Genomic DNA, 27425 nt, shown 5'->3' on the forward strand with positions numbered 1-27425 from the left:
ATCACATCAGAGTGAACAAGAGCTGCATACATCACATCAGAGAGAACAAGAGCAGCATACATCACATCAGAGAGAACAAGAGCTTCATACATCATATCAAAGTGAACAAGAGCTGCATACATCACATCAGAGAGAACAAGAGCTGCATACATCACATCAGAGAGAACAAGAGCTGCATACATCATATCAAAGTGAACAAGAGCTGCATACATCACATCAGAGAGAACAAGAGCTGCATACATCACATCAGAGTGAACAAGAGCTGCATACATCATATCAGAGAGAACAAGAGCTGTATACATCACATCAGAGAGTACAAGAGCAGCATACATCATATCAAAGTGAACAAGAGCTGCATACATCATATCAAAGTGAACAAGAGCTGCACACATCACATCAGAGAGAACAAGAGCTGCATACATCACATCAGAGAGAACAAGAGCTGCATACATCACATCAGAGAGAACTAGAGCTGCATACATCATATCAAAGTGAACACGAGCAGCATACATCATATCAAAGTGACCAAGAGCTGCACACATCATATCAGAGAGCACAAGAGCTGCATACATCACATCAGAGAGAACTAGAGCAGCATACATCATATCAGAGAGAACACGAGCAGCATACATCATATCAGAGAGAACAAGAGCAGCATACATCATATGAAAGTGACCAAGAGCTGCACACATCATATCAGAGAGCACAAGAGCTGCATACATCACATCAGAGAGAACTAGAGCTGCATACATCATACCAAAGTGAACACGAGCAGCATACATCATATCAAAGTGACCAAGAGCTGCACACATCATATCAGAGAGCACAAGAGCTGCATACATCACATCAGAGAGAACTAGAGCAGCATACATCATATCAAAGTGACCAAGAGCTGCACACATCACATCAGAGAGAACAAGAGCTGCATACATCACATCAGAGAGAACAAGAGCTGCATACATCATATCAAAGTGAACAAGAGCTGCACACATCACATCAGAGAGAACAAGAGCTGCATACATCACATCAGAGAGAACAAGAGCTGCATACATCATATCAAAGTGAACACGAGCAGCGTACATCATATCAGAGAGAACAAGAGCTGCATACATCATATGAAAGTGAACAAGAGCTGCATACATCATATCAGAGAGAACAAGAGCTGCATACATCATATCAGAGAGAACAAGAGCTGCACACATAATATCAGAGAGAACAAGAGCTGCACACATCATATCAGAGAGAACAAGAGCTGCACACATCATATCAGAGAGAACAAGAGCTGCACACATCATATCAGAGAGAACAAGAGCAGCATACATCATATCAAAGAGAACAAGAGCTGCACACATCATATGAAAGTGAACAAGAGCTGCATACATCAGAGAGAACAAGAGCTGCATACATCATATCAGAGGGAACAAGAGCTGCATACATCACATCAGAGAGAACAAGAGCTGCATACATCATATCAAAGTGAACAAGAGCTGCACACATCGCATCAGAGAGAACAAGTGCTGCATACATCACATCAGAGAGAACAAGAGCTGCATACATCATATCAGAGAGAACACGAGCAGCATACATCATATCAAAGTGAACAAGAGCTGCACACATCACATCAGAGAGAACAAGAGCTGCATACATCACATCAGAGAGAACAAGAGCTGCACACATCACATCAGAGAGAACAAGAGCTGCACACATCATATCAAAGTGAACAAGAGCAGCATACATCATATCAAAGTGAACAAGAGCTGCACACATCACATCAGAGAGAACAAGAGCTGCATACATCACATCAGAGAGAACAAGAGCTGCATACATCATATCAGAGAGAACAAGAGCTGCATACATCACATCAGAGAGAACAAGAGCTGCATACATCATATCAAAGTGAACAAGAGCTGCACACATCACATCAGAGAGAACAAGAGCAGCATACATCATATCAGAGAGAACTAGAGCAGCACACATCATATCAAAGTGAACAAGAGCTGCACACATCACATCAGAGAGAACAAGAGCTGCATACATCACATCAGAGAAAACAAGAGCTGCATACATCACATCAGAGAGCACAAGAGCTGCACACATCACATCAGAGTGAACAAGAGCTGCATACATCATATCAGAGAGAACAAGAGCAGCATACATCATATCAAAGTGAACACGGGCTGCACACATCATATCAAAGTGAACAAGAGCTGCACACATCACATCAGAGAGAACAAGAGCTGCATACATCATATGAAATTGAACACGAGCAGCATACATCACATCAGAGAGCACAAGAGCTGCACACATCACATCAGAGAGAACAAGAGCTGCACACATCACATCAGAGAGAACAAGAGCTGCATACATCACATCAGAGAGAACAAGAGCTGCATACATCATATCAAAGTGAACATGAGCAGCATACATCATATCAGAGAGAACAAGAGCTGCATACATCAAATGAAAGTGAACAAGAGCAGCATACATCATATCAGAGAGAACAAGAGCTGCATACATCATATGAAAGTGAACAAGTGCTGCATACATCATATCAAAGTGAACAAGAGCTGCACACATCATATCAAAGTGAACAAGAGCTGCACACATCACATCAGAGAGAACAAGAGCTGCATACATCACATCAGAGAGAACAAGAGCTACATACATCATATCAGAGAGAACAAGAGCTGCATACATCATATCAAAGTGAACAAGAGCTGCATACATCATATCAGAGAGAACAAGAGCAGCATACATCATATCAGAGAGAACAAGAGCTGCATACATCATATCAAAGTTAACAAGAGCTGCATACATCACATCAGAGAGAACAAGAGCTGCATACATCATATCAGAGAGCACAAGAGCTGCACACATCACATCAGAGAGAACAAGAGCTGCACACATCACATCAGAGAGAACAAGAGCTGCATACATCATATCAGAGAGAACAAGAGCAGCATACATCATATCAGAGAGAACAAGAGCTGCATACATCATATCAAAGTGAACAAGAGCTGCATACATCATATCAGAGAGAACAAGAGCTGCACACATCATATCAAAGTGAACAAGAGCTGCACACATCATATCAAAGTGAACAAGAGCTGCACACATCATATGACATTGAACACGAGCAGCATACATCACATCAGAGAGAACAAGAGCTGCACACATCATATCAGAGAGAACAAGAGCAGCACACATCATATCAGAGAGAACAAGAGCAGCATACATCATATCAGAGAGAACAAGAGCTGCACACATCATATCAGAGAGAACAAGAGCAGCACACATCATATCAGAGAGAACAAGAGCAGCATACATCATATCAGAGAGAACACGAGCAGCACACATCATATAAAAGTGTACAAGAGCAGCATACATCATATACAACATTTTAAACTATATAAAAACAACTATTCACCCGTAACCACAAACTATCATCTGGCCTTAAACATAATAAAATACTTGATGTCATAACTACAAGTAGAATTAAATAAATGCCAATTACAGGCATATACAAAGTGCAAGCGCAATCTTAGTAAGTAGGCACGCCAAGTAAAACAGGCACATTTTAAACAATTCATTGCAAGGACTATATGTATCAGGTAATGCATTAAAACAGCTGTACTGAAACATGATTTGATAGCTTGGATGAACAATCATCTATTCAGTTGCACTCAAGTCGCCCCGCTACCTTGCGCCTCCTGACTCGCTAGACAATGCCCGCCCTGCTCAGCTGTACCCCTCCTCTGTATTCTACCCCCAGCTGTATATCTGTTCTGTTGTTACCTCTGAAAAGTGCTCCAGTATGCATCTGCACTGTCCTATACTACATCTGTAAAGTGCACCATTATGTATCTGTATTGGTGTATACCTCTGTAAAGTGCTCCATTATGTATCCATATTGGTGTATACCTCTGTAAAGCGCTCCACCATGCATTTGTACTATTGTATGCCCGTTATGTATCTGTATTGGTGTATACCTCTGTAAAGTGCTCCATTATGTATCCATATTGGTGTATACCTCTGTAAAGCGCTCCACCATGCATTTGTACTATTGTATGCCCGTTATGTATCTGTATTGGTGTATACCTCTGTAAAGTGCTCCATTATGTATCCATATTGGTGTATACCTCTGTAAAGCGCTTCAGTATGCATTTGTACTATTGTATGCCCGTTATGTATCTGTATTGGTGTATACCTCTGTAAAGTGCTCCATTATGTATCCATATTGGTGTATACCTCTGTAAAGCGCTCCACCATGCATTTGTACTATTGTATGCCCGTTATGTATCTGTATTGGTGTATACCTCTGTAAAGTGCTCCATTATGTATCCATATTGGTGTATACCTCTGTAAAGCGCTTCAGTATGCATTTGTACTATTGTATGCCCGTTATGTATCTGTATTGGTGTATACCTCTGTAAAGCGCTCCGTTGTTTCTCAAAGCTAGTTCTTTGCTCATTAAATACGATAGTGATAATAATAATTCACCATACTTGTACCTCTCATTTCAAAGTCCTCATTAGTACAGATCTTTTAAACCATGGTCTATGGACATATTTTGCTACTGTGGAAACGTGTTGCATTGTTCGTCCTCCTGCAGAGAGCCATGGCCTTGCTCATTGTCTTAATGTTAAATGATAGATTCCTTGGCCTCAAATATATCCTTCTGAGATAGAGGTACAGAGCGCAGGCTAAAAGAAAAAGCTCTTCAATTGTCTCTACATTGACAGCAGTGAAGGACACTTTTTGTTTTTTGTTTTAATTCGCCCTTACTGGGGATTCATCCCTGGGCGCTGTTTGTAACACTCCAGTGTCACATCTTACTGAGTTATCTTGCAGGCTGGATTACTATTCTTTATTTTAATACACTGCACATAGCCCATTACTAAGCCACCACAAAGCCCCGCTAGCATGAATTGCTGCAGGCACATCTGTCTGTGCAGGTAATGGAAGAGATAGCTATAGTCCTGGGTTTGTCCCTTAACGGGTGTGGAATGGTGGGTGATTGGAAAGGGTTGGATGCACAATCTTGCATGCTGTGGGGACAATGACTGACACGAATGGCGGTCAGTTAAATGTGCCCTGTTGTAAAACACAGCATTGTGGGGTGGCGTGGGGGAAAGGCAGATCTCGGCATGGGTATTCAATTGCTGGGGAGGTTGAGGGTGAGTAAAGGGTCGGTGAGGAGCAGGACCAGTTTGGTGAGGTCAGTGGGGGGAACAGCAGTGGGCAGTCATGGTAGAACAGTCCACTACTTTTTGTCTACACTTCGACCCCTGGGTAAACCAATGAGCTTTCTTGACAGTTCACAAACAGTACTTTTCCCACTTTGCTGGAGTTTTCAGTTGACTCATCGTCAATAATAACATTGGCATAGCGCGTCTTTGCACCTATTGGCGTATCCGCGCGTGGCGTCCGGGCGGAAGAACTACTGTAAATCGAGCAAGATAAGCATTGATATGGAGAAAGAAAAGGCAATTTCTTTTTCGCGACCTTTGTAGGTAGAGCCGGTGTCTTTGACAACCCCAGGGAAGTACGTTTGCTAAAAAGCGCCCCCTTCCCAGAAGCCTCTGCTCTAAGGGTCAGCCAAAGCATAAGGCCCTGGAGCGTGGAGCTTGCCTTCCATCATTGCCCCATAAAAAGTGAAGATTGCTTCATAGCTTCGGTCTGCTTTCATAACTGTAAAAAATGGCGATGTTCTTTTCACGGTACAGTTCCTTTTTCAAATGATTTTTCTAAAATAGGCCTTAGGAAAAAAATATATATAAACGTGTCTTCTATTCTTCCAGCGAGCTCCTGTCACCAAGGAAGAGAGTTCGATGGGCCGTACCAACTCTTAAGGCTAGGGGGGGTTTAAATCCAGAAAGGACACAATGTTGCAGATTGAAGTTCATGGAATAGTTAAGCTACGACTGGAGTAGAAGGTTGCACAATTAAGGTGTAGATCGCAGCCATCTTCTGCATGAAGCATACTCCGCAAAATGGCATTTCCCCTGCCAAATTAACTGATGATTTATTGACCCCCCCCCAACCACAATTAAAAATGGTTAAAACAGGATGTTTTCCTAGCAAATCTTTTTAAATCGCACGCCCAATTAAACAGCCAAGTACTTCAGCTGTGCAAATTCCTCTGAACAATCTAGGCCCTGAAATGTCATAAACCCAACTGCGAGAAAAACAATGCTTTCATGCGGGTTTTCTATTCTATTGAATGTATAATAAGGGGGCGACACTGCCTCTAAATATAGCAGGCGTGGTGCCTTTGATGATGAGTCTCTGCCGCACTGGCACTCACTCTCCCAGGCTGACTCATCCTTCATCTTTTCTAAATTGTGTACCACAAATGAGGGTAATAATGAGGGTAAACCTGGTCACTTGTAACCCAGCGTTCTGAAACTGGAATTGCAGGCATGCAGTGCTCTGAAAAACGCGAATAATTATTATTATTATCATAAGTTCTTAGCCACCCCTGCACATAGCATTTATGCAGGAAGAAAACCAATTGAATACTCGACTTTGAGCTGGCAATTTTCTTACTAAACCTTCTGCCAAAATGGCATTAATATATAACTATTCGGATCGACGGGCACATATCAACTCAAAAAATATCTTCCCAAACACAAAACAAAGTGTGCATACACGTTGGGCCTCCCTAATGGTCAAACAGTCCTCTGCTCTAGGCCCTTATTCCGGACCTCTCAGCAGGATAGCTCAGGGGCAACGTGGTCGTCATGGAAGCAAGAGGATGCAGAGCAACACAGGTTCGATCCCCTGTCTGCTTAGAAACTTCTGGGTACTAAGCGCGTTATAAATAACCATTTACAATACCTGCTAGAAAGTTATGTGAGGAGGGAAAAGGGAGGCAGAGTAGTTGAAAGGGACCACAGGTGTGATCAACATTTCCCCGTTTCCCTGAAAAATAGACACAACATTTCCATAATTTCCAGTAGACGAGAAACGCAGTACATGTGAGTGGAATTCTGGGAGAAAAAAAGATGCAATTGAGCTTTGTTCATTTGCCTGCATGTTATTGCAGAAATGTCACAGACCATTCCTACCAGGCCCGCCCTGCTTCTGTTGGCATGTAGACTTGGCTAACGGGATGTTTGCCATTTATTGGAGCTCAATTTGACTCACTCCTCTAGAGTCTTAACTTTCTTGGCAGTTATAAACCGGAGTGGATATTTCAGAAATAAAACAAACAACTTGTTGCTCTAATTATGGAGTTTGCTTCCTTTATTTAAATAGTTGGAGGCAGTTTTTCCCAGTGGGCTGGGACGTTTGACAGCTGGTTAAAATTCGCTCTACTTTGTTGCTGCGCGAAGACTGACAGAACGGAAATCCTTCCGTTAATCCTGTGCGCCGGGCTCCCGGTCTGGTTCTCTTTGTGTAATGCGAAGCGTATCAGGAACGTTGAGCAGCATCTGCCCCGCCAGCCTCCTGGGCCCAGCCTGCCCACCCCTGCATGTCACAGCCTTGAGAGGTAGGGGTCGTAAACAGTAGAAGCTCAGGGAGCGCGACTCAGTGTGCCTGCTGCATGGATGGCCAGCTTTTGTCACTGGCTCAGATCGTAAGGGATCATGTCCTATGGCTGAAGTCCAGCTCCACACAGCCGGGTGCCCGCTTTTCAAGAACGCAATGATGATTAGCAGCTGATGGCAGCGATTGAATGGTGATAGTCTCTCAAGCCCCCGCTCTCCTTCTAAAATATGATCCATGCCCACTGCAGCTTCCCTGGTAGCCAAATGTAATCACTGAGAATCTCTGAAGGGACTCTGACCAATTGAATGAGTTCCATTGTCACATTTCTATGCCACTTTAGCAACACAAGGCAGCACATGACAGTTGACTCTAGCCCTACCGGATGAAGCACATTAAACAAAACAAGCATATCCTTATGCAAGACCGTCTCGCTTTGTAGCTAAACAAGGTCGATCACTGCTTTAGGAAACTTCCTCAACCACCAAGAGACTTGACCCTGAAACTAGGAATTCTGCCGATCATAAAGCTTTGTATGATATTCTGTGATAGCCTTTTTAGGTTCAGCTACCACAGGTACCTTCTGTTAATTCATTTCCTCCCTGATCTTGCTGTAACTGATCAAGCTTTGTCAAATGTCTGCGGTGACGGGAGTGGAGGAAATTCAGCAGATATCCTGGGGTTCTCCTCGCTGAAACCTTTTCTGCAGAATGTAAAACATGAGGGGCCTACACTGGCTTCTCCTCCAGGCTCTCATCTCCTCGAAGAGCAGAAGTGTCCCCTGATAACTTACAAAGGAATAGATAGCAACAATCCTCTCTGGAAGACATCACAACACAAGAGGCCGTGCCGTTGCCAGCTTGAAGTTAGAGTATAGAAATGGAAGAGGGCCAGAATACTGTAGCCTGTTAAGCCAGTTGTATGTCACATCTTAGGATTCCTTCCACTCAAATTATGTTTCTTGAAGCTAGTGAGGAAGACCCAACATGCTGTCTCCTGAAGAAATACTGGAGAGAGTTAAACCCTAATAAGAGCTGTCTTGGGCATTGCACTATAGTTAAGGTGAAAGCTAAGTTTCATTGGTTTAGCAAAAATTCCATTCCTAAAAACCATTGACTAGTGTTATGCATCGGCATAACATTTTCAAAGTATGGTTTCTAGCCCTGGCCCCTCAATGTATAAGGTGCGTTGAAAATGTGTACAATTGTAAAAAAGTATAAAGTGTTGCAAAGAAAGGGTGTTTTTCAAATTTGCAATGGTTTTTCCATATGCAAAAAAAACTCATTCACTGAACAGGGACACAGTGAACACAGCTTAATAAATTGTACTTCATTAAAAAAAATGAAGGCAAAACCAGTGCAGATGTGAAAATGTGACTTTTGGTCGCTCAGTGCAAATCTGTCCCATAATTATATTTACATTTGACAGAGAAATGGATTCTCACAGCCCCAACATCCTTTATCTATCTCCCATGGTGCATTGCAGCAAGTGAGACTTTTCAGAAATGAAAAGCCGCCATTTATTTTTTGTGAACCTTTCTCTGCTACTTATTTGGCCACCTCATAACCTGCCGCCATTACCTGTTGATCACCTTTACATCGAGCATGTTGTACTTGATCTTGTATCTTGCTAACCTCCCCGTGCATCGAACAATTACTCTCTAGCTAGGCCGGTCAATATTAAGCTCTATACGTAGATGAGAAGACATGGGTTGGATCGATTTTTTGCGACAGCGGAAACCGGAGCATTCTCTTCAGCCCTGGGGAAATGGAATTTTATTTCTTGGTTTTGGTATTGATTTTCAACACCTCATGTCTGACATGCCTGGGATCTTTTAATCAGTTTCCTTTTGTAGGCCAATGAAATGGGAATTACAGTAATTCAACTTTGGGTCGTTGAGACCACAAGCTATAGTCATTCGCTTACCCATTTCTGACACTGGCAGCAATCTTCTAAACTTCTGCTGTTTCCTTCGATTGGTCATAATGGTGCTAATAAGGAAGGACTTTGTGTCATGGTCCGTATGAAGACTATCATCCCTGCCCGCCTTACTATTGATTTGCTCCTTGGGCCCCTATTCTAAAGACTCCATGATGGCTGGGCTTTTGCAACCATAACATTCAGTGCAACTTATCAATACTCTCTGGAGACCCTCAGACTATGAACCATACACGTACCTTGTAGTCTGAAGCAGTCCCTAAAGCAGCCTGAAGGCAGAGTGAGCACTTTACGAACGCCTTAAATAAATAAGTAATTCACTGAGTGAATGTGTCCACATTCCAGGGACTTTCACCTGGCTGTCCAATAATTTCAGTAATGTTACCACACATTAATCTTGGCTTCTGTGGTGGGCATACAGTCCACCCTATAAACCATTCTCCTGAATTTTGAACACACCTGCAGGCACTTTAGATTTCCTCTCATGCATGGACACTCTGAAGGAGCCTTTGCCCATCATATGTTTGTAGAGAGGTTGTGCACCATTGCCTTCTCCACGTGTTTCTCAGATCCTTACTGGCTCTCCCAAAAACTCCATGATGGGAAAATAATTAAGCCAGTTGTATGTCACATCTTAGGACTTCTTCCACTCAAATTATGTTTCTTGATAGGGAGACCCAACATGCTGTCTCTTGAAGAAATATCTGCGAGAGCTTAACCCTAATAAGAGCTGTCTCGGTCATCATACTATAGTTAAGATGAAAGCTAAGTTTCATTGGCTTTGCAAACATTCCATTCCTAAAAACCATTAATGTTATGCATCAGTATGACATTTTCAAAGTATGGTTTATAGCCCTGGCCCCTCAATGTAAAAGGTTGGTTGAAAATGTGTACAACTGTAAGAAATTATAAAGTGTTGTAAAAAAAAAAAAGGATGCTTTTCGCCTTTGCAATTGTTGTTCCATATGCGAAAACATGCATTCATTGAACAGGTACACAGTGAAAACTGCTGGATAAATTGTACTCGAATTGAACAAATGAATGCAAAAGCGGTGCAGATGTGACTCTTGCTCATTTGATGCAAATCTGTCCAATGATTGTATTTAAATTTGACAGAGACATGGATTCTCACAGCCCCAACATGCATTGCAGCAAGGGAGGATTTTCAGAAATGAAAAGCTGCCATTTGTTTTGGGATGATTCAAGGCATTCTTACGAGAACTCACACAAGGACAGAAAAAAAATGCACAAAAAATTAAATTGGAAGGTTTAAGGGGCTTTCTGTCTTCAGGGTGGATTAGCAGAGAGTGAAAGGGGATCATTCGTGAGCTCAAAGTCAAGGGTGTATCTGTTTCAACACTTGCCACATTTGCCACATTTCAATAGTGTTGTGTTGAACTCATTCAACTTACCTGATTCAACTTAACTGTCTCTTAACTAAAGCTTGTTTAGTGATACATATATATATATATGTCTGAAGAAACGTTAATTAAGGGACAGTTAAGGAGAATACATTCTTTGCAAGAAAACCCTTGAAATTCAGTGAGGAAGGTTTAGCTTGAGTAATGTTAAGGTGCCATTTTAATGCACCAAAACTCATGAGATTTGGCAGGTGTTGGAAGCTATGCCACCTTAACAATGAGCATTTCATTGTGCAGTCGTGAACATATTGGGTCATCACAAATTACATGACTGATGACATCCCAATTGACATCATTTTGAACATCTCAGATGCCAACTGTGAACTTTAAAAGGTTTTGCTGCATTAAATTGGCAGCATAGCACCACTTCAGCAACAGGTTCCATACTGAATTTCAAGGTTATGTTGAAATGAACATATTCACCTTAACTGTGACTTAACTTAATTTTTCTCCTTGAATTTCAAGAATGTTATTTTGCTATACAAAGCACTACCTGTAATTATATCTTTATTCTGCAGATAACATAACTAATGTCATATTGTTTGTTATCAATGTCTATTATTAAGGTATGCAACATAGTGTTTATTATGTTTTTCATCTTTTCAATCCACTAGATAAGAATCCAAATCTTTACCCCTCATTGCAAATACATTTAGATTGTCATTATTTTTTATTTTTTTATTTACTTGTTTGTAATTACAATTAGCATTTTTTACAATTTAGATTGTCATTATTTGTTCAAATTCACCATAAAAAAGTCTCTACCCTAACTGGGATACATTATGGTTGCTGCACCATATTGTTTTATATTTTTACATTTTTTACTTTTTACTTTTGACACTCAATTACAATTTTAGATCGCAATGATAATCGAGATATCTGAAAAAATAGTGCATATTTTGCCCTCCCTATTGTTATCAATTTCCAAAGTGACTGAAACCCTTCCTCTCTTTAATGATCCTTACTTGTTCCCTTGATCCACACAATTTCAAATTATATGTATTCAAATAAATGGATCTTAAATGAAGATTGAGATCTTCATCACTTACGTGTCCCTCAAAAAGAATTGAGATCTTAGATCACAATGATAAACGCAATATTTTTAAAAACAATGAGATCTTTATAGTTAAATCACGTGAAATTCTTGTCAAATCAGAACAAAGCATAATGAAAACAAACATGCATCAGCAGCGACCGTGCTTCTGTGGGACAGCTTGTTTGCAATTTGATCCACAAATTAAAGCTTTCTAAGATAATCTCACATCCTAAAATCATAAAATTCAGAAACCAATCACTGTTTTATTTCATAATAATAAAGCAGGGATGTGTTCCTAAATTCACTTTAAATGTGTATATCCCCTCAACTAGCCTATACTATGCTTGCCACATATTACTATTATATATTTGGGACTAGAAAAGAATTGAGATTTTAGATAAAAAACAAAACTGCACTACTCCCAGACCCAAACCTTCACAAATACCCCTCTAATAACTTGCCCACGGGCTCCCCAGCCTTAAAACTACCCTACTCTCAAGCTTTATATAATTTACATCCGATACATTTTTTTTTAAACGTTTTATTTTTCCTCTCATATATTCAGATTTTCAAGATTGTGGTTTTAAAGAAATAAAAAGCTTTGCAATCAGCAATGTATCATGGGAGATATACATACATTTTTGGGTATCCAGGGCAATCCCTCTATGCCAAATTTTATAAAAACAATTGGACGGATTTACACTAAATCGGCAAACGTTTTCTTTGGATAGATTTGTACATAACTTTTTGGCATTTTGGCCTGTGTGTCTGAGCAACAATTGGCCATTGTTCCAATGGGAATACAGATTCAAAAAGTGAAAGGCACCTTTTTCGACCCCTTTTCATCTTTTACACCACAACACAGATTTACACCAGAATTTCTAGAATTGGGGAGCTGCAGCAAAATAATATGTATTGGACATTACATACTGGTCTATCCCAAGTTTCAAAGGTTATTAGACATTGAATTTCCACATTTCCTATATAGGATAGGTTTCACCTCATCTATAGTGTAACTAGCATCACTTTATAATGTAGATATACATCAGCGAAAGAACGTTAGTTAAGAGACAGTTAAAGTGAACCAATATATCACAATAAAACCCATGAAATTTGGCAGGTGGTTGAAGTGACAACAACCTGAACTCAAAGTTCTCTTCTGTTGATGTAATCCATGAGGTCATTTCTTATCCGATCTGTGATATCATGTCATATTTGCCAACATGATCCATTCCAATCTGTAGGTGCCTGCCCAGTCCAGATGTTTATCTTTGAATTCTGTGAGCTTTAGTCTGAGTTTTCTAATGGGAAAAGCAGAACTACAATTTCCAGAATGCAAAGAAAAAACCCAGACGGGATGAGTAACTACAGATCGGAATGGATCATAATGGCATCTATGTCATGTATATGCTCATGGGATGAGCATGTGAGTAGGGGCCTCTAAGTTAGGGATGTTGTCACTACCAATACCTGTCAAATTTGATGTGCTTTGTTGTGATACATTTGTTAACATTAACCATCTCTTAACTAAAATTGACAATGACAATCCAAGAATGTGCCCCACTAGATATGGCCTTTGGCCGTGCCCAACGGCCACCATAAGTAACCATGGTGGACTAGCTATGGCCGGGGCACATGTCCTCTTTAGTTGGAAATAACCATGTCACACTGGCCACCGTATTCGGTCATGATCCCTAAACTGTGCATCAATTACAGTGAAAGATTAGGACCCACTGTCCATTGCATTTGACCGTGGCCAATAGCCACATACTACGGCTTTGCCCCATATTCCCTTCAGTAGAAAACATGCATGTCCCACTGGCCAAGGCCTTTAGCCATGACTCTACTTCTTTCCAACAATTAGAGCGAAAAGCATTGACCCAGTGGCCAGTGATACTTCTGTTTTGGTAAGGGGCTGAAGATGTTGGTCACCATCAGTCAGGATCACAAGAGAGAGATGTCAGCAATTGCAGTTGTAAACAAGCTCCTGTGTAATACAAATGTCTTAACCAAGTCTGCCTTCAGCCACTGTATTTATAAGGAATATGACTCTCCTTGCATGTGTTCCTTGTGTTAAGGTCCTAGTTGTATCAAACATAGGCAAATCCAACAGTTTTGGGTTGTGTTTATGTACTGGATCAGCATTTACCTACCAGGCACTGACATTGCATGCCATTTCCTAGTATTTCTGTCTTATTGCCATGTTGTACTATTATGGCAGTGCATGGCAAATGTCTTTCTCATGCCTACACCAAGGCCACATTTGTTGCATCAGTCAATTCTTGTTCAGGTAGAAATCAGTGAGATGAAAAAGGCACAGAGTGCACTTGAATTGCATTTGACACAAATGTTAGCGAGTAAAGCCGGTCCTCTGGGACTGAGTGTCCACAGAGCCGGAAATAATGCTGTCTCCTGCTGACAGAGAATGTCGGCCTGAAGGTGAACTCCAGAAGATGACACTCATTGGATGCCTATGTTCTCTTTCTCTGACAGCAGTGTTTCTGCCCTTCCAGATAGGTTTGTCTATTTGGTGTTGTTTAGAAATGGAGCTTCTTGCTGCATGACCTGTCTCAAAGCACTGTGATTTTGCAGCGTAGTGTTATTACATTCATAGAATGACATTGGCACCCAATGACTGAAAGACAAGGATTCCTCCGAGTCTTATATACATATACACACCCTGCTCCAGTGCACCTCGGCCACATCATGGCTACCCACCTGCACATATTTGAATGCAGCGATGACTACGACAAACCATTCAGTCTTGCTGGACACATAACACTCCCTCCAGGCTTCAAACAGTCAGAAACTTAACAGTCAAAAGGTACTATATTTGTAGATCTTACCCTTCTCATATGGTCTTACACTACTTTCCTTACGGTTCAGTCACATCATTTGATGTGACATATACAAAGGGGAATAAGCAAGCCTGAAACACAGCATTATTTCTGTGCATGAAGCTAATCGGTTAGGTTATGACCACTTTCTGGTAATAGTGCTGCTTTTTTGCTTACTTTACTTTCCCCTTGTATGCTCATATGTGTATGCGCTGTGGTCTCTTTCTGTTTTGTGTGTAGTAGTACAATTATGTAGTAAGTGAGGCATTGTTAGCTACTTATTACATGTTTACAGTACGCAAAACTCGAACAAAAATGGAAGCATTCATCATTTTAGTATGCAACATGGCAAGATGTTGAATATTGCACCTCGATGGTGCATGCTACAGCCAATGCCTACGTTTCTACATGAGGAGGGTCATGTAGAACTGTGTAATGCAATGGTCTTTATAGCAATGCATTGCTTAATGAACTATGTATCTCATGATAGTTCTCCCAATGAACTCTGATAGTTTCCTGCCAACATTATAATGACAGCCCCTTGTGGAGGCTTTTCATGACAACTAACTGCACATGTGATGTCATCAGTGATGTCATCAATGGCATTTGTGATGTCACCTTTCATGCCATGGGTTTTAGTCTTAGCAGTGTACAGTGGTGGCGCGAGTTATGGTGCTTAGCTTACCATAACTAGTGCATTTTTGTGGGGTTTCAGTTTTACATGTGGCCATAATATGGATAGGTTGGTATTAGTACAGAGGAACTGCAATGTCCCTTTAAAAAACTTTTTGCACAAAACTTGATAGGTTTTTCTTATGTCAACTGAACCATAACATCCTTTTAACAATGTTTATTCATGGAATTGGATAGGTTTTTAGTAGCACAACTTAACCACATCCCTTTAACAATGTTTTTTCACTGAAATTCCTAGGTTTTTACCAGGATACCCTTAGTTTGTATAGATGTACCATACAGCATAGCAAATGGATGTCTGCATGCCGATGAGCACACTAACAGCAGACTGTGCCTCTCATTGCGGATAGCGGCTAGCATTCAAATTGCTGAAAAAATCTGGGGTTCTCTTACATAGTGGTAGCATCCAGCAAAGAGAAGACACACATACAAAGAGCACCATGTATGTGCATTGCAAGGAGAAATGGAGTAGGTCTGCAAACTCTGTACTTGTGCAACAAACCGAGCAAAAGCATAGAGTGTACACCATAATAGAATGCACAATAGGCAAAGTGACGTCTGCATCCAACAATATTACTGCACTACTGCTTTACATGGAAACGAAGAAGGAAATGGCAGAGTAAGGACTAAAACGTATTGAGAGCAGAACGTCACTACAACGCAGTAAGTACACTGAAGCTTCTCCTATAATTGCACAGCTTCTGCAGTGTGCAACAGTGAAAAACCATGATTGTTTTTTTTTGTATGCAGCAATCCAAAGCACCCTATAATGGCTGGAAGAGAATTTCCCTCTTCACCAAATGAGTAACGCCATTGGTACGTAGCACAGTCTGAAAAGTAAGGCAATTAGTATGTGTTGCTTCATATACACCTAACAGATATTTTTTATCTTTAACAGGACATACTGAAAATGAAAGCAATACATCAGAAGTGGCACCTCTTGAACAACAGCATATGGCCAGAGGAAATGAAGGAAACGCTTTAAAAGACAACCTATACAGCCTGGGCATCAAAATAGAACAATTGCTAAACAATTTATCCCCCTTAAAAGATGTTGTACAAGGAAATATTTTTGGAGAAATTAAATACCACTGCCCTACCTTCACGCCTACCCCAACAATGTCTATTGGTCGGATTTCCACCAAACATATACAAAAGCACGCTTTCGGAACCAAGCTCCTGCTCCTGCCACAAATTTGGTTAAAATCTGTCCATCCGTTTGAGCTGTAGGCGTGCGCAAAGTTTTTGCACATTCAGTCTATGGAGAAAAAAAATGGGGACCCCCCTATAACTTTGCCCCCCTGCTCTGCGTAACCTCACCCAACTTCCAAATTCACAGTGGCCCATATACTTTTTTGGCAAAGTTTTATGAGAATTTGTCCAGGGGGAGTGAAGTTATAAGCCTGCAAAAAAGTGGTCTTCCTAAGGGTTGAGCAACTTAACCATAACTACAGGGCCGCTACAGTGGCCTGTGATATATATATATATGTGTGTGTGTGTGTGTGTGTCTATTAAGGGGTAGTGGGTATGGAGTCATGAATGGTAGGGGGAGGGGGAAAGAGGGTATGGCGCATAACCCCATATTAAAAAAATGAAAACAAAATAAAACCACAAAGTTACTTTGCAAAAAGAAAGTAATACAATTAATTCACTTCAATAAAAACCGCAGGTCTGATCTATAGGTGTCCAGGCATCCATACACCATCGCAAAGGACAGTCTTGCAACGTAAAATGGTGGAACCAGCACGTTGCTATGGATATGTTTTTCTGTACCTCACATTGGCTGACAAGGAGATTCAGGCGGCCCAACTGGAAAATCTGGCACTCTTTAAAAAATAAATAAACACCTACCTGTACAATCTTAACTCAGGTTGAATCTAGTTTCCTCTCTTCCTTTGCTGATAGCCCCTACCCTCCCTAGATTTTTTTTGGGGGGGGGGTTGTGTGCACTCTGAAGCCCACAGGCGTGTGGAACTATAAACATTAAAATAAATAAATGTGTTTCCCTGTAAATTCTTCGCAGATCAGAAGTAAGGGGTTGGTGGCATCTGTGTATGATATATAGCATTTTCACCATTTACCTGACAATTCTAGGTTCCATGTAATAATGTCGGCACAAAAATCTCACCATGTAAAAATATCGCCGAAAAATGGCCGTTTTATGTGGCAAAATTATTGCATGGAACATGCAGGGACACCCCTGCAACCCCCAAACTTTATTTATGTATTTATTTATTTAAAAAATGTTGCCCCTGTCCCCATATATATGGTCACCCAAATAATATCGCCACAAAATGTTGCTGGCGATATTATTTACGGCGACCATACGTATGGCGATATTATTACCTGATACCCAATTCTATGAGAGCTTTACAATCCGACACAACCGAGCGTCTGTGAAAAGTGCATACATTGCAAGAAAACAGGATCAATTACATGCGCTCTGGTTTATCTGGAGCCACTATCATAAATCCGTAGGACTAGGATCACAGAGTCAGGCAACTCACGGATGAATCCGAATGGATGAAATGTTGGGGAGGGAAACAAATACCAATAAATCAGAGAACAGGATGCTACACCACGGCGCACTACTTCAAATCAGCACTCCCTCCCACGGAGGCTTCAATCCATCGCTAGGCCACATGAAAATGAGGGAGGAATGGAACCTGCTGACCATCACAATCAAAGCCAGCCCAAATGTGGATCTCGTTAAAGCTCTGTTTAAACTTCATTTACTTGCTAAAAGGGATCTCTCCGTGCCCTCTGTCCCATCCTCCCTACCTGGCTGCAGCACACCCTCCAGTGACGCTTCATAATGTAATTGATATATAAGAATAGAGTACACCCCTATAATTGGAAGCACCTGCCGCTTTAAGCTAATGTTATCCAGCTGCTTTCTTACATAAATAGTTTTCTGTTAGTTTTGTCCCTTGTGCATGTCACACACAAAGTAGCCAAGAGAGATTTTAAAAATTTGAATGTGCTACTCCTTAAAGCCTGCACGGATAAAATAGCGGGTTCTTTTCAGGATCAGGATTCCTGCATTATCCTCCTGGATAAATATAATAAGCATCTCACTGAATTAGTGGAGGCAGAAGCTCTGCTTATCTCGAAATTAATTAGGAAAAATAACAACAGCCAAAAATGGTTTACTCCAGAGCTTCATTCTTTGAAGAGGGAAAAACGGACCTTAGAAAGGAAATGGATTTCAGACAAAGCCGCGGAGAGCAAATTTATCTGGAAAAAAAAGGACAAGGAATATAGAGATAAGATTAAATCAGCAAAGGCCGACTTTTTCAATTGTGAAATTGAGCTTGCAGAAAACAAGACAAGCAAGCTTTTTGAAATTCTGAAGAATATTGAAAAGCCTGACTCTCTCACCCCTCCATTTACGCCATCTGAGGAGGATTGTAATATGGTTTTAAATGCCTTCCAAGCAAAAACAGAAAAAACAAGACAGAATATTATCAAAGCTAGATCCTCTGCTAATCTAGACACCTGCCCTTTAGTAACAGATAATTCTGCCAGAGAGCAGTCTTTTAAATTTAGCTCCATCTCAGAGTCAGAGATGTTAGAGGTACTGAATAACATGAAGCCAACCACTTGTGCAGAAAATATCCTGCTTCCAAACATCATTCTACAACATAAAGACATCTTCGCTCCTATTCTACAGAGAATAGTGAACTCATCTTTTCAAGAGGGCATAGTGCCTAGAGATCTTAAGAAAGTTACTATTACCCCTCTAGTTAAAAAAGCAGGTCTGGATCCCAAAGACCCTGGGAATCTCCGTCCAATAACTAATTCGAACTTTGTTCTTAAGTTATTGGAAAAGGTAGCTACACAACAACTGCAGCAGTTTGTTGAGAATGAGGAGATCCTGCATCAACAACAATCTGGATTTAGAGCATCCCATAGTACGGAAACTGCCATGCTGGACCTGCAGAACCAGATGCTCAGCTTAATGGATAAAAGCAAGTTGGGAGTACTTATGCTTTTGGATCTAAGTGCCGCATTCGATCTGGTGGATCATCGCCTTCTTATCAAGGCGCTTAGAGAGAATGTGGGTTGCTCGGAAGGAGCCATTGATTGGCTCTTGTCTTTCCTCTCGGATCGCCAAGCAAGAGTACATTGGGGCAGCAGTTTTTCCGATCCAGATGACATCTTATTCGGAGTCCCACAAGGGGCCAGTTGTCCCCCATGTTGTTTAACATATACATGCGCACATTGTGCAGTCTACTGGTGAATGCGGGGGTGTCGTTTACTAATTACGCAGACGACACCCAACTCATTCTGGAACTGGGTGGCAGCCACTATGATTCAGACAGTGAAATAATAGCCAGGGTTTATAAGATAATCGACGATTGCATGCAGACAAACTGGATGTGTTTGAACGACTCTAAAACCGAGCTGATGCTGTTTGGATCAAGTCATCAGCTAGCAAACTTGGGGGCTGAGAATAAATCGTTTAAAATCAAGAATGCCACTATCCAGGTGGTCCAGAAAGTGAAGACCCTGGGAATAATGGTCAATTCACAGGTGGATTCTCATGCCCAGACTAGCTACCTACAAAAAAAATATGGCATATTACTTAAGGCTCATGAAAGCCATTAGGCCGTTTCTTAATGAGTGTAATATGGCCACCGTAGCCAGGGCCATTATACTATCAAGGCTTGACTATGGCAATGCCCTGTTATTAGGGGCCTCCTCTAAGGATGTTTCTAGTTGTCAGGTGCTTCAGAACAACGCAGTTAGGCTGGTAAAAAATCTGAAGAAAAGAGATCATGTTACTGCAGAGAGAATAGCCTTGCATTGGCTCAGAGTGGAGGAGCGTATTAAATTCAAAGCTCTCTGCCTGGTGCATAAATGCCTGTACAGCTCTGCTCCTGAGTATCTGAAAAAGGGCTTAGTGCTTCATACCCCCAGTAGGAATCTTCGTTCAAAGGGTAAATGTCTGTTGATCGTCCCCAAGTTTAAATTGAAATCTGGGCTGGGCAGTTCCTTTTTGGTGCAGGCCCCCAGCTTGTGGAACAGTGTTCCAGAAACACTCAGAACCGTTGCCAACCTTACTGTTTTTAGGAAAGGGTTGAAGACTCATCTTTTCAGATGATGAACTGGGATACGGGGGATTATGAGCACCTCATGGCTTAGCGCAGATGTTCCTATTGTATTGTTTTGTTTTTCGTTGTTTGCCTAAGCGCCCTGATGCCCACGGGCTACCGGCGCTATACAAAAAATAAATACATACATACATACATACATTTTTGCACGTTTATAAAATGGCTCGTTAGCTATTCTCATCTTTATGCTATTATGCGGGCACCTTTGCTGGGAGTGCCTCCACCATCTGCAAACGTGTTATTGTAAGTCATTTCTGATCCAAATTCATTTCCCTGTTTTTCAAATAAAAATAAATAAAAATACCAACAGTGGGACCCGAGGATGGACTGACACGTGCCTGGCTGGGCTTTAAAAACCCATCCAGACAGAACGAGGATGCAAGGTGTTCAGGTGCGGTCAAGGGCATAGTGGGTGGACCGAGAGACCCGGCAGCAGAGAGCAGCCGTGGAAGAAAGTGTCTGGAAGATCGAGGTGGTGGTGTTAGAGAGGGTGGAGGTAAGGTGTTGTGTGTGAGAGAGAGAGTGGTAACAATTAGAGGAGCATATTGTGAGAGAGGGTAACTGGAAAGAGAGTGTGAGAGAGATAGGGAACAGCATGTGAGCGTAAAAGAGATCGGAGAGGGTAATGGTTCATATGAAGATTAAAATGAGCAGAGAGAGAGAGAGAGAGAGAGAGAGAGAGAGAGAGAGAGAAACCAGGAGACAGCAGAGAGGAGTAGTAGGTGGAGTCAGAGTAGAGGAAAGTGGTAGAACGAGAGACAATGAGGAAAGAAGGCAAGAGAAAGGAAAGAAATGAGGGGTTGGAGAGGAGTATGGGAGAAGAGGAGAAGTCAGCGAGAAATTGGAGGAGGTCCAATCAGAGAGGTGAATGGGAGAGAAGGGAATTGCCTCTCTCTCGATGTCCATCGAGAGGCAGCGAGAGAGAGGGAATCCAGGCAGATTAAAGTTGGGAGGAGAGGAGAGAAAGCAAGAATAGGTAGTAGAGAACGTGGACGCTGAATAGTATATAGGCCTAGAAAGGAAGAGAGGGAGAAGGAGTATGAGAGAGAGAGAGGGAAAGAAAGAAAGGAAGGAAGGAAGGAAGGAAGAAAGAAAGAAAGAAAGAAAGAAAGAAAGAAAGAAAGAAAGAAAGAAAGAAAGAAAGAAAGAAAGAAAGAAAGAAAGAAAGAAAGAAAGAAAGAAAGAAAGAAAGAAAGAAAGAAAGAAAGAAAGAAAGAAAGAAAGAAAGAAAGAAAGAAAGAAAGAAAGAAAGAAAGAAAGAAAGAAAGAAAGAAAGGAAGGAAGGAAGGAAGGAAGGAAGGAAGGAAGGAAGGAAGGAAGGAAGGAAGGAAGGAAGGAAGGAAGGAAGGAAGGAAGGAAGGAAGGAAGGAAGGAAGGAAGGAAGGAAGGAAGGAAGGAAGGAAGGAAGGAAGGAAGGAAGGAAGGAAGGAAGGAAGGAAGGAAGGAAGGAAGGAAGGAAGGAAGGAAGGAAGGAAGGAAGGAAGGAAGGAAGGAAGGAAGGAAGGAAGGAAGGAAGGAAGGAAGGAAGGAAGGAAGGAAGGAAGGAAGGAAGGAAGGAAGGAAGGAAGGAAGGAAGGAAGGAAGGAAGGAAGGAAGGAAGGAAGGAAGGAAGGAAGGAAGGAAGGAAGGAAGGAAGGAAGGAAGGAATACATACAATCCCCGGATGGCGAGAAATGGAGATCCCCGGTGCCTTTAGGCCCTCTGTTAGATACGATTAGACCTCGATAGTAGGGATTACCCTGCACTATACAAATACATATGCATATACAGACAAGCAGCTCTTCTTCCCCGCCTGAATTCCTGGTGGTATTCTCTGTAACTGGAGGGCTTTGCACATCCAGCTGTGTTTTCTGAAACCTGCCGGGCTGCCCATTTCTACCTCTGCTTCTCTACACAGGGCTTTGGTGTCCTGCTGCTGCCTTGCCCAGACTATGTTCGAGCACCCTGGCTGGCTTCATTCTGAACCATGGGCTATACCCATATGTGCATATGTGTACCGTCGTAATCAGGTTAATAGCGGCATAGTGGCTCTATATAGTCTGCTGGTGGCCTCAATTGACCCTCTACTTGTCCTCTGGTCACAGGGGGGCACCACTCGGGGAACTCACCATCTGCTCAGATGCAGTCTGCTCACATCTCTAAGCAATGAATACTGCACACATGCTACCTTCTAAACCGAGGCTGCCAGCTCCAAGGGCGGACCCTGGAAACAATTATCAAAGTGGCCCCATATTACACATTGTCAGCAAGCCCAAGACGTTTCCTATGAGAAAACGTGGAAATAAAATTGGCTAACAAACAAAAGAGGCCTACTGGGAAATCTCCAGAGTTCCCTATAGGCCAGTCCCGCCCTGGCCAGGGTGCAGAGGCCTACTGGGAAATCTCCAGAGTTCCCTATAGGCCAGTCCAGCCCTGGCCTGCTCTACAGACACAGCCTGGTACACATACACCACCTGCTTACTCCACACACATTACCTGTTTTAATGAAACTGTTTGCAACACACTGCCTACTCCATTAAAACTTCCTGTTCGGTTCAAATGCACTGCTTGTTGCAGACTGTCTTGCCTCCTACTCCTCACAAACACTGCCTGCTCCATGAAGAACGCCTGGTGCACACAGCCTGCGTTCTCCATGCACAATGCATGGTCTGCGCTGGCTAGCTGTTCCTTACCAAACAAACCGCTCACTGGGTACAAGCTCATAAGGCAGCCAGGCGGTTCAGTCAGAGGAGCTCTGCCCCTAGACATCTATGTTGAAGCTGCAGGACACAGGCATGGAGCGCGATGACCTGGAGCTGAGGCAGACAGAGGACCATGTAACCGGATGATAGCGTCAAAGATAGCGCTTAGAAGAAAAAGGAATTCAGCATTATTGCTACTTGCAAATGTAATAGTGTTATGAGGACCTTCAAAGTTCACCAAGTCCACAAAGAGCCTAACACATTTTGATCTTCCCTTTAAAATACAGCGAAGCCTTGCCTTGGAGAGCGCACCACACCTGGGCCGGATACGCTATTAGGACGCACTATTCAAATGAGTTTTAGGAATGATAGTTCTGTCATTACATGATGACAACATCAATACAAGATGCAATAAAACAGAAATATGCCAGCCAACCAGCTTGAAAACAATATGGCACCTCCAGCACGACAGTTCGTTTCTGGTCATATCTGGCGATTTCTTTATGCATGCCCCTGATGTGTGCCTCTGTGTGTTAAGCCCTGTGGTGTGGGCAATGCATTTTTTTTTATTTTAATTGTTTTTTTATAACGCGCCTAATAGCTGTACCTGAGTTCGGTTTCTAAGCGCGGATCCGGGATTCAAACCTCTGTTGCTCTGCCTGGTCTTGCGCATTGCCCCTATGGCATCCTCCGTTCACAATACCGCAACGTAACCTCAAATACCGGGGTCATCTCCTTTGAAGGCCGATGTAAAGGCCAACCGGAAGACATGGGCACATGATTACACTCAGGACCCATATGTTGCATTATTGACTGACAGCCCTGGGCTCGGAGGCTATTTGTAACTAGCGGTGTGTAGATGCTTAACAGAGTTTAACTGCCATGTTTACAAGTGGGGCGGGGCAATGAAGGTTGTTGATAAGTTTTAAGGAAAACAATGTTTCCCATGATACCTTAAATTCCGGATGTGTTGAACTTTAAGTTTGCTCCAAAGTGCCTTGAAGCTCTAGCATTGCTTCCTATACAAATATACAACATAACACATTCACAAATGTCTTAGAACCTCACCCGGGTGCCACCTACACATTTCTTTTGGACACACTTTCGGTCACCAGTTAAGCTTCTTGACAAGCCTCTCACTTCAGAGAACTTGAGTGTGACTAACACACCCAAAAATCTCAAACGTCCACTGAAAGTTGGCTTTAGCACACACAACCCCAACCCGATGCAGATAAACTGTGATGCGTGAAACTCTCCTTATGTGTTTCTCGCATGATCATCACATTCTCTGCGTGAACTGTTCTTGCCATGTGTCACCAGCTGGCCTTAATGTAGCCTGAGCTTCGAGCAGCCAAATGGTTCCATGTCACTGGGACAGCTCAATTTTAGTCCAGGCCTTCCATGTAAAAAAAAATTGGCATTGCACCATTGTTCAATTTAAGTGCCAGGCTATTATGCAAGTCTATTCAAAAAGGAGGAGCAGACTTGTCCTTGGCACTTAAGGAGTTTCAAACCGTATGGCCTAACGCAGATGACCACTGGACTGGAAAGGTGTCCCCGTGACATAGAAACATCTAGTCGCCCCACTTAAGGTGTTACGTGGCTACAAGCAAATCACCAGACGAAGAAATACAGCACCCCCAATCTTGAACCTCCAACCTCTTCTATGGTGCATCCACCTTCCCCGTCCACCTTGAACCAGGAACAAGTGAACTATGCTAGCAGTGAGGACAGTAGTTGCCCCAGTTCCTCTTATGACGCACACTCTGCTACGCGAGACCTCTCATAAACAAAGAAACAGGACTGTCCATCACAATGTAGCGTACAGATTATCCAGACGTCCATGCGTGATGTGAACTTTCACTTACCCTGCTGGCCATGCCTTTGAGCGTACACCACCACGACCACAGCGAGCACCACGCAGCAGGCCGACGTGACGGGGTTGGCCATCTGTTTGGGAGAAACAAAGAGGATTGTTCAGGTGGTGTCGGCCAGTAAGTGTTCTCCCGCCCCTCCCCGGCAGGATCTACTGGGATGCACACGATCAATTAGGAGGGCTTTCTCTCTAGCTGGAGCTGGAGTGCATCAGCCACCATGACTCATCCGCATTGTGTCATGGCCTCCGAGGCAGTCCAGCCCATTGGCACTCTGCACTGTATGAGGTACCGGTCGGGACCGCGCGCTCAGACCTCGGCATCCTTGCAGCGTGCGAGGGGAGGATCCGCCTGGCTCCTTGCGTGCCCCTGTTCATCTATTCTCACGCTGGAACTAGGTGGAAAATGCGATCAAGTGGCTCTTTTAAATACTTGGATTCTAATCCGAGTTTTGGTAATGCTAAAAACAACATGCAACTCTAGCTTAATTCATTTGTCTTTATTTATTCATTGCATGTCTTTATTTATTTATTTGTTCGTGTGTAGAGCGCACCTAACCCGTAGGTATCTTTCCATCCCTCAAACTGTGGCTCTTTATACTGCAAGTGTATACACTAGTTATTCTTTATCATTCATATTCATGTAACTGTAACTTAAGATGTTCACAAGCGACGCTCTATAAATAAATAAACAATACAATACAATTGCATGCTGCATTTTGGTCTTGTAGTCTGCACCCATCACACTGGGCCCTAATTCATGGAACTTTTAGCCCGGTGCAAAGTGACGTTGCACTGGTGCAAAGTGACTTTGCACGGCCAACAAACACCTTGATTCACAGAGCAGGGCAACGTGTATTTTTGCAGAGCAAAGTCACTTTGCACTGCAAAAGTACTCATTGCACCGTCCTAAATGTGCGTGGTAAAAAGAGTACTTTTACAGTGCAAAGTGACAGATCCGGCCTGCCGGTCAATTAGAATCCTCACTGGCAAACTCGGGTTTCCCCAGTCCGGTCAAAATGCTTGCAATTTCTCCAGCATTTTTACCAGACATGGACCTCATAATGATGCCTCCATTAGTGGGCTGGGGTCAAGCCCACAGTTGTCTTCAACAGGAACGTCATTTCACCAAAATACCAGGGGGAGTGGAAGTGACATCACATGACCCTTGACCTCTGATGACTTCACAGGAAGTGATGTAATTTTACTCCACCCCAAAATGAGATCACGAGAAGCGATGGAACACGACCGTTTACCCCTTGACAAAACAGGAAGTGACATCACATAGCATTGTCTGTAAGTACACTATGAAAAATATGGTTACAATATTACTGTAACGTGATATATATTTCATACAAGAATGGATCACCATATGTATCAGCAGAAAAAAAACTTGCTATAACTGCAACTTGCGAAAAGTAAAATACATATGTCTGAAATGGATGCTTAATCTACTCTAAATGCTTTTTGGAGGATTTTGTCTGCATTGTGAATTTGAGGTGTTTAAGAACAGACTGAATCATTGCCTCACCCCCTGAAGTGTGCCTGAAATAAACCTATAATGAGTCTAGTATTCATGGTATGGATTTCCAGAAAGACAACTAGCTCAAATAGCCACATGGCATTGGCCACAGGCCAGGAGCTTCAAATTGTAACAGAAAAAAAGAATATTTTAGATTTTTCTTTTTTTAGGGGTAGCAAAGGAGACCACAGGGGTAGCAAGGGAGACCTCAGGGGTAGCAAGTGCGACCTCTGGCGACCCCTACATGACGTCCATGTTCTTCAATCGTTAATCGATAAATAAAACGCCCCAAGAGCTCGAAAGTTCACCAAAAGAGACCAGCTCAGTGTTCTTCAAAACCTGCTGCGTTTCCCTTGAACCCAAAGATTGCTGACTTTTGACCTAAAGATTGGTCACTTTTTGTTTGTTTTTCAACCTATGTTAGGTTTTAAACAAGGACACATGTGTAGCCCCTGATCCGCGGTGGCACAGAATCACGTCTTGGAGCATGTCAATAGGTAGATGCCTGTTAATACGTTTTGGTGTATAATGTTTACAAATGTGAATAACGCACAATTTGACCAGCTTCAATTGGGATTGACAGTCACCACATTCTACACGTTTTTTGCTCTTTTGCACTGAGTATTATATGTTGACTTCTGTTTTCCTGTGTTTGTATATATCTTCTGAACGAAGAAGACCAATTGTTTGTACATTTATTGAACTGCTTATGTGAGAAACAAAAAGAAAAAGTAAAAAAAGTAACAAGTATAATAACAGCCAATTAAAGAAAGCTGCCTAGATGAAAACAAATGTTATTTGCTTCTGTTTGTAGAC

General features: G+C 42.2%; 1 protein-coding gene across 2 annotated transcripts in view; it reads right to left on the reverse strand.

Moving 5' to 3' along the window:
- Positions 1-27425, reverse strand: part of CNTFR (ciliary neurotrophic factor receptor) — a 1120093-nt gene that overhangs the window by 567899 nt on the left and 524769 nt on the right. For both annotated transcript variants that reach the window (XM_069626824.1, XM_069626823.1), the window contains exon 4: positions 25083-25164. In XM_069626824.1, the coding sequence (XP_069482925.1) occupies positions 25083-25164 (82 nt within the window). The remainder of the gene's footprint in view (positions 1-25082; positions 25165-27425) is intronic.

Source organism: Ambystoma mexicanum, chromosome 6p, assembly GCF_040938575.1.
Source record: "Ambystoma mexicanum isolate Mex_15411 chromosome 6p, UKY_AmexF1_1, whole genome shotgun sequence".
Taxonomy (NCBI): Eukaryota; Metazoa; Chordata; class Amphibia; order Caudata; family Ambystomatidae; genus Ambystoma; species Ambystoma mexicanum.